The sequence below is a fragment of the Bufo gargarizans genome, chromosome 3, assembly GCF_014858855.1.
Source record: "Bufo gargarizans isolate SCDJY-AF-19 chromosome 3, ASM1485885v1, whole genome shotgun sequence".
In the NCBI taxonomy this organism is placed as follows: domain Eukaryota; kingdom Metazoa; phylum Chordata; class Amphibia; order Anura; family Bufonidae; genus Bufo; species Bufo gargarizans.
The window spans coordinates 493,638,212-493,651,133 of NC_058082.1; the positions used below are offsets into that span (position 1 = coordinate 493,638,212).

Genomic DNA, 12,922 nt, shown 5'->3' on the forward strand with positions numbered 1-12,922 from the left:
GCTTCCAGAGCTTTAATCAAGGTCACCTTCGTCCGACCAAACCATTTCGTCACGATTTTAGGGGCGCAGCACCGATCCGCTCACAGCAGTGTTTGCTGCGGTCGCCGTCCGCTGTTGCCTGTATTCTAATATAAATGAATCGCTGTGTCTGTCGTACTACAGAACCCTACCCGGTGTAAAAGCATTGCGTAACACTTACGGAAGTAGGTTATGTAAAGTACAGCACCCCCATGTAGTTGAGGAGAGTTGGTTGCACCTCCGTAACCCCGGAAGTGATTGCGCGCCATGCTGTGGCTGGCATTGAGAACAGGAAGTGAGTGCTAGGTTACAGAGCGGACGTAGACGACTGAGCATTAACTCGTTCAGTGCTAGTAGTGAAAGGTTTAGTCACTCCCTGCAGCGGCCGATTTGCGACATTCTCCTAGTTTAGAGACGCGATAATTTGGCCATGCAGCGCTAGTAAGGGGCCATGGCTGCAGTGTTTCCACTCTCGGGTTGTCTCTCCCTCTATGTTCCTCTCTTCCCGGCCAGCTCACTTCTTTTGCACTGTAGGGTCTCATGCACACGAACGTATTTTGTTTCCACGTCCCTTCGGTTTTTTTTTTTGGTTTTTTTTTGCTGATAGGATGCGGACCCATTCCTTTCAATGGGTCAGCAAAAAATGCGCACAGCACACCGTGTACTATCTGCATCAGTATGTCCGTTCCGTAGCCCCACAAAAAAAAAAAACATGTCCTATTCTCGTCCGTTTTAGGCATTGTTACAATGGATCCGCAAAAAAAACGGATGGCATACAGATTTTTATTTTTATTTTTTGGGGCGGACCATAAACCACATAGTCGTGTGCATGTAGCCTAAGGTAGTTGTTGGAATTACCGTAAATAGGAATTAGGCCTCTTGCACAAACGTGTGTTTTTTTTTTTTTTTTCCTTTCGTTTACGTTCCGTTTTTTTGCGTTCCGTATACGGAACCATTCATTTCAATGGATCTGCAAAAAAAACAGAAGGTACTCCGTATGCCTTCCGTTTCCGTTCTGTTCAAAGATAGAACATGTCCTGTTATTGTCCCCATAACAGACAAGGATAGGACTGTTCTATCAGGAGCCCGCTGTTCCTGTTCCGCAAAAAACAGAATACACACGGACGTCATCCGTATTTTTTGCGGACCTGCAAAATACAGAAAAAGTCTTACGGTCGTGTGCAAGAGGCCTTAAACGCTGGAAAGTTAAGCAAAAAACAAAAATCCCTCCGCTCCAGTGCCTCCACGCAGCAGTGACTTTCTCTCATAATGCACGTGACAGTCTCCTGTCTTATACCGCTGAGCCTGGTAATTGGCTGCAGCGGTCATGTGCGGTGTACGGAACATGATTGCTTCAGCGATCATGAGGATCGGTGTGACGGTCCTGCAGCGCAAGGCGCTGAATCGGTAACCTGCTGCCCTTTGTCATATTTTGGTTTACTTGGACAACCCCTTTAATCTCAGAGCGGCCTTCCAGCAGAATACATTTGTGGTGTATGCATTGGATATTCTCTAACGCCTCATGCAAACAATCGTGTCCGTATCTCAGGCCGCAGACCATTGATCCGCAAAATACGAACGCCTTCCGTGTGCATTCTGCTCAGTAGACATGACTCTTATTGTCTGTAAAATGGACACATGGATGCTGCGCTGCTATGGTTTTTTTTTTTTTTTTTTTTTTTGTAGATCCATAAAAATCATTCGGTCCATGTGCAATCTGCAAAAAAATGATACACCACACGGATAGAAAATACATTCATCTGCATGAAGGCTAACCGCTTAGGCTACTTTCACATTAGCAGTTTTTGCGGATCAGTCATGGATCTGCAAAAACGCTTCTGTTACCATAATACAACTGCATGCATCCGTCATGAACGGATCTGGTTGTATTATGTCTTCTATAGCCTTGACTGATCCGTCATGAACACCATTGAAAGTCAATGGAGGACTGGATCCGTTTTCTATTGCACCATATTGTCATAGAAAACGGATCCGTCCCCATTGACTTGCATTGTGTGTCAGGACGGATCCGTCTTGCTCCGCACCACATCCCGGATAGAAATCCGCTGCTTGCAGCTGTTTCTGTCTACGATGGGGACGGAACGGAATGCATTTTGGAGCACTCCTGTTCTGTTTTAGTTCACTTTTGTCCCCATTGACAATGAATGGGGGCAAAGTTAAAGCATTTTTTTTTTTTCCGCTGTTCAGATCCTATGACGGATCTCCATAGCGGAATTGAAAACACTAATGTGAAAGTAGCCTTAGATGTAGTCGCTGTTCACCACAGCAGCTAGAGGGTTACACAGCCAGAATTGGAGAGCCCTATGTTCTTGGCTAGGCTTGAGCAAATCGAGCTTCAGATCATAGATCAGAACTTGATTCGGTCAAACACTTCATTTTAATGCTGTACCCAGACCTGTCTCCTTACAGCACTAACATGTATTACCTCTGTGGAGGCAAATTAGATTCACCCAAAGTCACGCGAGACTTCAGTGAATGGTACAGAGGTACCAGCTAGTACCAAACCCAAACCCAACTTCGAATTCCGAATTTTTTAATGCAGGCATCTCTTGCTCCTCTGTGCTCCTCTGTGCTCCTTCTGGGGCGTCCTAAGTGGAGGACCCTCCTCTATGATGTTTAGGCCGAATGCACACGGCCGTTGTTCACGGCCGTGAGCGGTCCGTGGAACCGCGGCCTGGATTCCTTCTGAGAGCAGGAGCGCACGGCGTCATTGGTTGCTATGACGCTGTGCGCTCCCTGCTGCCGCCACAGTACAGTAATACACTGGTATAGATCATACCAGTGTATTACTGTATTGCGGCGGCAGCAGGGAGCGCACGGCGTCATAGCAACCAATGACGCCGTGCACTCCTGCTCTCAGGAGGAATCCAGGCCGCGGTTCCACGGCCGCGAACAACGGCCGTGTGCATTCGGCCTTATACACTCTCTTCTTTTAATCCTGGTTCTCGCTGGTCAGATTTGGCTTTGAGGGTCACACGTGGTTACTGTGGAAGCGTAGATGAAACTGTCCTAATCAGAGGATCTTGAACATCAACCAGCACTCGGGTATTAAAAGAATGCTCCTTTATTTAGGCACCAAATACAAATATACAAGCAGCAACACAAATGGAAGAAAAAAACACTCCTCCTGCGCGTTTCGGTCCACTGGAGTCCTTATTCATGGCATCATGCGATGAATACCTTTGTGCTATGAGTAAGGACCAAAGTGAACCGAAACTTCACACGAACCATACGGATTGTGTCAGGGTGCGTTCGGTGAAACTCGCACCATTTTGCAAGTTCAGTCAGTGTTGTCTGCGATTGCGTTAATTTTTTTCTGCGCAGGTGCAATGCGATTTGATGCGTTGTTCACGCGCGATAAAAAAAAAAGTTTACAAACAACATCTCCTAGCAACCATCAGTAAATAACGCATTGCTTGCGGATGCAATGTGTTTTTCACTGAAGCTCCATTCCCTTCTATGGAGGCCAGGGCTGCGTGAATATAGAACATTCTGAGATTTCCACGCAACGCAGAACTGATGCGTGAAAAAACCCCCACTCATGTACAAAGACACATTGAAATGAATGGGTCAGGATTCAGTGCGGGTGCTATGCGTTCACGTCACCCATTGCACCCGCTCATGTGAAAGGGGCCTAAGAAGAGTGTTTTCTTCCAATTATATGCTTTTATTTGGATCGCCAGGAAACGGTCATAATTGTGCCAGGCCCAACCTCACCACACCCCCTTCTCGGAAAGTGGCAAGAGCAGCATCGAAACGCCACTTATGACAAATTTTAACCCAATGGTGTTTAAAGGTCACAAACACTTTGATATCTTTCCCTGGAAAACACTTAAGGCTACTTTCACACTAGCGTCTGAACGGATCCGATCATATTAATGCAGACGGAGGCTCCGTTCAGAACGGATCCGTCTGCATTATATTGGCAAAAAAAAAGCTAGTGTGAAATTAGCCTGAGTGGATCCGTCCAGACTTTTACAGTTGAAAGTCAATGGGGGACGGATCCGTTTGAAGATTGAGCCATATTGTGGCATCTTCAAACGGATCCGTGCCCATTGACTTACATTGTAAGTCTGGACGGATCCGCACGCCTCCGCCCGGCCAGGCGGAACAGCTGAACGCTGCAAGCAGCGTTCAGGTGTCCGCCTGCTGAGCGGAGCGGAGGCTGAACGCCGCCAGACTGATGCAGTCTGAGCGGATCCGCATCCATTCAGAATGCATTAGGGCTGGACGGAAGCGTTCTGCTCCGCTCGTGAGCTCCTTCAAATGGAGCTCACGAGCGGACAGCCGAACGCTAGTGTGAAACTAGCCTTAAAGGGGTTGTTCCCATGAATGTCAGATAGGTGCGGGTCCCACCTCTGAAACTCCCTTGTCTCTAGAAGGAGACTGAAGAGGAGGTGGAGCACGCCGTGCCTATGCAACCACCCACTATTCAGGCTCAGGGCCATTTTGAAAGGTCCCATACTGTTAAATGTAGGTCTTGCTGCGCTTGTGTGGGTTGCTGGCGTCCTCTCCATTTATTTCTATGGGACCGTAGCAGTGAGTGGAGAGGACTGCACACATGCATGATGTGCATCAGGGGCCTTGTTCTGGAGATGGGGCTGGGTCCCACCTCTAGGACTCGCCCCTGTCTCACAGCTATGGCATATCCTAGAGATGTGCCATAAATGGCCCATATGGGGCAACACACATGACCTCTGTGCTGCCCATACACCTTCTGCCAGATGCCAGGTACGGAGATATTTCCCTCTAGAAGCTTCTAAGCTGGAATACCTCAGCAATGTGAGGAAGCACTCTACGTTTTTTGTTTCAGGATTTGCACAGAGTATGAAGTTACAGTGGTGTTCTTATGCCCTTCAATGTACCTATGTGCATGACGCATCATTTTTAATTTTATTTTTATGGTATTCAATTAATGCAAAAATGTGTCACCTCCTTAACCTGATCACAAAAACGATTGTCGTTGCAGCCGTTTGCTGCTGAAGAATTACATTTGACTGTGAGTCCATCACATGTAAGGCTAGATTCACACAGAGGTTTTTGGAGGAAGATTTGAGCCACATTTTACTGTAGGTTTCTCGGCCAAAGCCAGAAATCGAAAGGATCTGTAAATATAAAGGACGGACTTATACTTCTCATTCCTTCTGAATCCACTTCTGGCTTTGGCTGAAAACCTGAAAGAAAATCTGCCTTAAAACCTCCCCCCCCCCCCCCCCCCCCAAAATAAAGCCTCATTCACACGTTAGTGTTTCACGGACGTGTGCTGTACATGTTCTCCACGGACAGCACACGTCACTATTCATTTGTGTATTCACACATCGGTGTTTTAGCACTGTCCGTGGGTCCGTTTTTTAAATTCACGGATGCAAGCTCTATTTTGTCCGTGTTCCCGGATCCCTCACGCTTATTATAGTCTATGGGTCCGTGAAAAACACGAATGCCATCCGTGTTGCATCCGTATTTCACGGATCATTAAGAAGACATGCTTTGAAAATTATTTATCAGCTGTTCAGTGCCAGTGCAATACGGACTGTGTTACCACTGACCCAAAACTGACACGGACATCTGCATGAGGCCTAACTGTGTGAACCTATCCTGAGGGCTCTTTTACACAAGCAAGTTTTCCGTCCAGATTCGATGCATGTAACAAACTCGGAGAATCCGGACTGAATCCTGACCCGTTTATATCAACGGGTCTATGTACATGAGCGGCGTTTTTCATGGATCGTCTGAAAAATTGCAGGATGTTGTGCATTTTTCACGCAGCCCTGGCCCCAAGTAAATAGGGCTTGCATAGTGTTGCCACTCGGTTCACCCCCAAAAGCCGGACACTCTGGCCACGCCCCAACATGGCCCCGCAGCCCCCCAAAAAAAAAGTCTTGAAGAACGTTGGGTGAGCTGTGGGAGGGAGGGTTAGTTTGTTCCTGCAGTTCATGCTCAGAAAGCACAATGCTTCTGCCTGGGCGTGAGCTGCTGAAAAGGCGGACATCCCCGTGTCCGTCCAGGCCCTGCGCCAGACAGGGAGTCAGAAAACCGGACTGTCTGGCCTAAAGCTGGACATCTGGCCACCCTAGGCTTGCGTGAAAAACATCTGGATGCAATACGTTTTTCACTGATGCTTGTTAAGAGATGTAGATTGTTGAGTTTTTCTTCACACGCGTGAAAAACGAATACATTACAGATGGGAGAAACAAACGCACCCTAAACGCAATCACAGAAAAAATGAAGAATGAGCTTGTGTGAAAAACAATCAGTTTTATTCCTGTAAAGATCCTGGCACAATCCGTGTCGCTCCTGTGAAAGAGGCCTAAGAGTTTGAGTCTTGCAAGATGCCCAGTAGTGGCCTCGAGCCAATGAAACTTTGTAGCCCATGCGCCACCCTTCAGAATTACATTCGGAATCTGCAGGCTGTTCCTTCACTGTCCCTTTATTAATAGTAACTCTGGAACCATGCAGGGTGAGGAGTTCTTGTCCTTTGTCACACTACGTGTTGTAAACTCTTCTGCTGTCGTCCTTCTGAAGGATAATGGGGAACATCATTTACTGTCCGTGCTGCAGGCACTGCCGTCAAGTCGTTTTCCAGGATGGTGAAGCCGTCTCGCTTTTGCAGGATTCTAAAAGGAGGACGAAAGGCTGTATCCAGGACTTAGCCGCCCCTGATTATGTCCCTTGTCAGTATGGGACATTGGTTGAAGGCATGCTGCAAACTCAAACATCAGTGCTCTACCAAGAGACTTCTGAGGAGCTTCATGAGAAGCATGCTGACCATGACTGTGAAGAAGACGAGAGAATCTGTGGATGTGAAAACATTGGCCCCCCTTCCTGCCATTCAGGACGCTCTTCAGAGTCTGCTCACATTTACAATGCCTTTCACAGTGACCTTTCAGCTGGCACCACGGACGTGCCAGGCCCCCATCCCTTCCTCCCGGCCTGTGCTGCTCCAAGTTTGAACTTTGCTACACAGCAGCTTGGGAGTCCAGGAGGAACAGCTGATCTGTCCATGGAATTTGCAAAAACAAATGAAGGAACACTGCAAAGTGAAAGAGGTGCCCGTTCTGATGATGTCTTCCCTTCTGCTTCTGGTAAAGGCCTGCAGATTTACTGTCCACTATGGATTTAGGTCAGAGCAGAACCAGATAGCTGGATCTTCTGCAGGTACACAGAGGAGGTTGTTTCCCAATACAACGTTGGTGCCCACTTTGTGCTGAATTGTGTAACTACATTATTGTTATAGAATGAGCCAGACCTGCCACATTTTTAGATATAGAAGGTCCTAAGGTCTATGATAGTGGTCTACCATTGATCTGCACACTCCAGATGTATACTTCTAACTGAGGTATGCAATGTCTCCCGCTGTATAGGTACACGGTGAGATCCATCGCCCATAGGGTCTTATAAAATCAGTATACCATGCGGTATGTATACAGGCCGTACGGAGGCCAAAAAGACACTCTTGGCCTCTGTTGGGTTATGTGAACCCTATGGACAGTGTGTACGTTAAGATCATTTCCCAGCATGCATGCTATGCAGAGGTCATTAACATGATTGGAAGAGGGCCCCTCTTCTGCCCCTGTTTTTTGGGGGACGGATCCCATTAGAGGAAAGTAAAAAGACTCCTTCAATGTAATCCATTAATGTTTGGGGCTGAAATTAGGACCGCCAGACTTTATTTATATCTATGGTATTACAGTGTTGGGGGGGGGGGGGGGGGGAGGGAGAGAGAGAGGTCCCCAAGTGCTGATTTTGGGGGCTGGGGTGCAATAGTACAGTGTTTAAAGTGTTTCTGTCACCAGAATTAAGGGCTCTTTCACACTTGCGTTCTTCTGTTCCGGCATAGAGTTCCGTCGTCGGGGCTCTATGCCGGAAGAATCCTGATCAGTTTTATCCTAATGCATTCTGAATGGAGTGAAATCCAGGATGCATCAGGATGTCTTCAGTTCCGGACCGGAACGTTTTTTGGCCGGAGAAAATACCGCTGTGCTTTTTGCTCCGGCCAAATATCCTGAAGACTTGCCGCAAGGCCGGATCCGAAATTAATGCCCATTGAAAGGCATTGATCCGGATCCGGCCTTAAGCTAAACGTCGTTTCGGCGCATTGTCGGATGCGACGTTTAGCTTTTTCTCAATGGTTACCATGGCTGCCGGGACGCTAAAGTCCTGGCAGCCATGGTAAAGGTGTAGTGGGGAGCGGGAGAGCAGTATACTTACCATCTGTGCGGCTCCCCAAGCGCATTGATGACGTGATCGCATGGCACGTCATCCATGCGCATGGGGCGCTCTGACGTCACTCTGGAGCGCCCCGGGAGCCATGCGGACTGTAAGTATACCGCTCCTACTATGGCAACCAGGACTTTAATGGCGTCCTGGGTGCCATAGTAGCACTGAAAGCATTTTGAAGACTGATCCGTCTTCAAATGCTTTCAGTACCCTTGCGTTTTTCCGGATCCGGCGTGTAATTCCGGCAACTACTTTTATGCTTATGGATGCCCCGGTTACTGCTCAATTTTAACTTTGGTATGCAAATTAGCCTCTAGGAGTAGGGGAACATTTGCTCCTGCTCCTAGAGGCTCCTAGAGGCTCTGTTCTCCCACCTCAAGTCACGCCCTGCCACCCTTGATTGACAGGGCCAGGCAGCGTTTGTGCGCTGAATAAATCTCTCGCCTGCGCAGTCCCAGCACACAGGGCCGGCAGGAGGAGACAAATGCTGCCTGGCCCTGTCAATCAAGGACATCAGGGCGTGACTTGAGGTGGGAGAACCAAGCCTCTAGGACCAGGAGCTCCTAGAGGCTAATTTGCATATCATCAAAGTTAAAATTGTGCAGTAACCAGGGTGTCCATAAGCATATCCTTTTTGCGGTACGGAACGAAACCCCACGGAAGCACTCCGTAGTGCTTCCATAGGGTTCAGTTCCGTGCTTCCGTTCCACACCATTCCGCATCTCCGGATTTGCGGACCCATTGAAGTGAATGGGTCCGCATCCGTGATGCGGAATGCACACGGAACGGTGCCCATGTATTGCGGACCTGCAAATGCGGTTCGCAATATGGCAATAGGACACCTACGGTTGTGTGCATGAGGCCTAAAGGTGACAAAAACCTAGGAGGGAATTTATCATGATGGGAATTTTTATTTATTTTTTTCCTTTTTAAAGGGCTCATCCAAGATGTGGCGGCGATCCTGTGCGCCTGCCACTTCCGGGATCCCAACCTGCAACGCATGCGTGAGTCTGAATATCTCGCAAGAGATTCAGACATGAATGCGCCGCAGCTTGTAATTCCAGGCTGGGATCACATGCGGCATGTGATCCCGGAAGTGGAGGCCGCACAGGACCTTTTAGATTTGCGTCTGCCTTGGTGTAATTTGCTCCAAACATTGCACAATGTTTGATTAAATTTGGCGCATCTTCAAACATAACATTTTTGTCTCTAGATGTTACTCTAGTTTTCGTACACCACCTTCTTACTGGAGCAAGAGCCTATTCACAGGGATTTATGTCTGGGTGCTATCTGCGTTCTCCTCCAGTTCTCTATGTGTATGCAGAAGTCTCCTTTTTTCGTGGACCATTGGTCTGCAGGAAAAGAACGGAAGCATGCACTTCTTTGGTTCATTTTGCAAAGTGAACATGCCTATTCTATTCCTTGATGCAGCTGCGTGCAGTGCAGCTCGTTTTTTTTTTTCACTGATCCATCACGGAAAACTTTGGTAAATTTGGTAAAAATAAAAAGTTGCTGTTTTTCGCAGATGCAAAAAAACGAATCAAACGCGGTAAGAAAACAGATATGTCCTGAACTCTGAACTTCGTAGTACAAAATCGATTAATCTGGAGCGCACGTAATTAACATGGCTAACCATACCCTCTTTAGCATCAATATTTAAAAAAAATGTTGAGCCATGTGAAAACGCAAAATTTTTGCTCAGGCGTGCACGCCAACAATTGCACTGTGCAGCCCAAGATTTCTGACGTGTGTATCGGACATGCACGATAGAGACGGCTTTACATAAGAAGTGAGGCGGAGAAGAAAGTGAGAAGTGTTTTGTGATTTAATAACGCGTTTGCTGCGACGCTTCGTTTCTGTTTGTTGTTGGCGTGCTCTGCTCTTCGCTCTGCAGAAATAAGATCTAATATCCCTTTGTGTGGATCATATGACAATCCGGAGTCGCGGTTTGTTGGAGCTTGACATGTACATTCCCAGCAAGTAGCACGAAAACCTGAGGGAGAATCTATAGAGTAAACCCACGGAGCCTGTTCTTCCCTCTGCCTCCAGAGGCGGACACACCCAGAGCTAAGCATTTTTTAAACTTTTGTGCCAGTATTGAAGATAATCGGCTCCCCTCGTACAGTTGACACCGCAGTGTCACGGCACGTCTTGTGGTCTCATGTAGAGAACTGGTATGATGGGAACCCTCCGCACCCGGTAATCATGGAAATCAGACTCTCTGCAGGTAATTTAGGGGCTTTTTTTTTTTGTCTCTACATGATGTTGTACTGTACGGGTCTCCATTTTTGTGCACATGCTCTGCGTTTCAGATGCCTCTGCTGCTGTAATTTTTGAGGGATTCTGTCTGCAGGATTTTGCCTGTAAACCCGATTACATGTCAGAAATATACCATTATGTTTTGCCGAAAAATTGATTTTGGATATATGCAAATCTCCTGTGTTAAAAAACAAAAAACAGAGTGCTGTCCTAACCTTCGGCAGGGCCCAGCCGCGTCCATTCCGAGTGGGCCCAGCACCTCCTCAAGTCCACTCCTAGCTCCTCCGTCATTCTGAGGCCGCACTCTATTCTCACGCTGTGCGCTTTTACTTGCCATCTAAGTGCCCGCACCATCAGCCTCAATGGAAAGAAGCGTTTATGCACTCTTTAGATTCCCACCAGCCATTTCTGAACATTTAACGTTTTTATTATTTTTAGACAGTTTTCGATTATTACTTAGAAACCTGGGCAGCTCTTTTTTGAGATCTCACTGGCTATTGCTTTAATGAGGAGCTGTTGTGTCTCCTGACATGTATTTTAATTTTTTTGTAACCATTTGCATTCCCCATGTAGGACTCTATGTGGTACCATTGCTTTATTATTCTTGCTAGAAGCTTAGAAATGAATTGCAAGCAGCTTGCAATGAAGGTCCAGCTGGGTGATACCAGTTGGGGGTGGGGTGCCTGCATAGCATAACACTATCCAGTCAATGCCGCCAGTGTCAAACTCTGTACGGACACCCCTCCAACTGGTAAATCCCTTCTGAGCCTTTATTGCAATCTTCTAGTAATTAATTTTTTACTTCTGGCAGGAATAATAGAGGAAATTCATATCTTAGAGTTACAAAAAAGATGTTTCAGAATTGTTGTTAGGATACTTTCACACTCGCGTTTGGTGCGGATCCGTCATGGATCTGCACAGACGGATCCGTTCAGATAATACAACCGTCTGCATCCATTCAGAACGGATCCCTTTGTATTATCTTTAACATAGCCAAGACTGATCCGTCATGAACACCATTGAAAGTCAATAGGGGACGGATCCGTTTTCTATTGTGCCAGATTGTGTCATAGAAAACGGATCCGTTCCCATTGACTTACATTGTGTGTTAGAACGGATTTGTTTGGCTCAGTTTCGTCAGATGGACACCCCCACTGCAAGCAGCGTTTTGGTGTCCACCTCCAAAGCCGAATGGAGACTGAGCTGATACATTCTGAGCGGATCCTTTTCCATTCAGAATGCATTAGAATGCAAACTGATCCGTTTTGGACCGCTTCTGAGAGCCCTGAACGGATCTCGCAAACGGAAAGCCAAAACGCCAGTGTGAAAGTAGCCTTACATGGGGAATGCAAGTACCATTTTTTTCACCATATAAGACTCAAAAAAGTGGGGGAAAATTGTCAGTGCATAGGCCTAATACTAATGAGCGCCTCCGTTATGGAAGTACTTGTTAGTACAGTAGGGGACTGGGGAGCAGTGAATACAGCCCTCTGTGTGCTGCTCTACTCGCCGCTCCCTAGTCCTCTTCTGGCGGTGACCTGTGCATAGCGTGGGGATGTGGACTCGCTCTGTGGCGCGACGGGTCACAGCACAGTACAGCAGGAACTGAAGAGGTTGATTTTTGGTGTGTGAGGTCTAATTAACATTGACTGTCTGATTGGGGGTCTAATTTGAGGTTCGAGGTGTAAATAACATGTGGGCTGTGATCTGAGGTCAGATTTTTTTATTTTAACATTTTATTTTCCCCGTTTTAAAACCTAGGTGCGTCTTATAGGGCAAGAAATACAGTAGTTGCCAAAACAGACTTGTCAGGAGAGGTTAAAAATGGACATTTATTTACACTATTTACACTTTTGTGGTGTAAATGGGTCGCGAATTTTGTTGCACAGCTTCTGTGCGTTAAAATTTGATTCCCCCCCCTTTTCCCAAGTGGAGAGTATAGGGGGAGTGGTGTGGGGCCTGGCTCATGTAACATTTTCCACACCCTTTTTTTTTTACCATGAAAAATGGCTTAAATCTACACCAGCAAAAGGGCTGTGTTAGGGTACTTTCACACTTGCGTTTTTCTTTTCCGGCATAGAGTTCCGTCACAGGGGCTCTATACCGGAAAATAACTGATCAGGCATATCCCCATGCATTCTGAATGGAGTAAATCCGTTCAGTTTGCATCAGGATGTCTTCAGTTCAGTTGTTTTGACTGATCAGGCAAAAGAGAAAACCGTAGCATGCTACGGTTTTATCTCCGGCGAAAAAAACTGAAGACTTGCCTGAATGCCTGATCAGGCATTTTTTTCCATAGGAATGCATTAGTGCCGGATCAGGCATTCAAAATACCGGAATGCCGGATCCGTCATTCCGGTCTGCGCATGCGCAGACCTTTAAAAATGAAAAAAAAAAAAAAAAACGG

The 12,922-nt window shown here is 46.9% G+C and overlaps 1 protein-coding gene across 2 annotated transcripts in view; it reads left to right on the forward strand.

Annotated features, from left to right (window-relative positions):
* Window positions 1-12,922, forward strand: part of CLUH (clustered mitochondria homolog) — a 73,982-nt gene that overhangs the window by 3,682 nt on the left and 57,378 nt on the right. The window contains exon 1 of one of the 2 annotated variants that reach the window (XM_044283843.1): window positions 10,247-10,483. The exons of the other annotated variant lie outside the window; for it this stretch is intronic. Within the exon in view, the coding sequence (XP_044139778.1) occupies window positions 10,462-10,483 (22 nt within the window). The 5' untranslated portion in view covers window positions 10,247-10,461. Of the gene's footprint in view, window positions 1-10,246; window positions 10,484-12,922 lie in introns of those variants that run through there. 2 annotated transcript variants of the gene reach the window in all.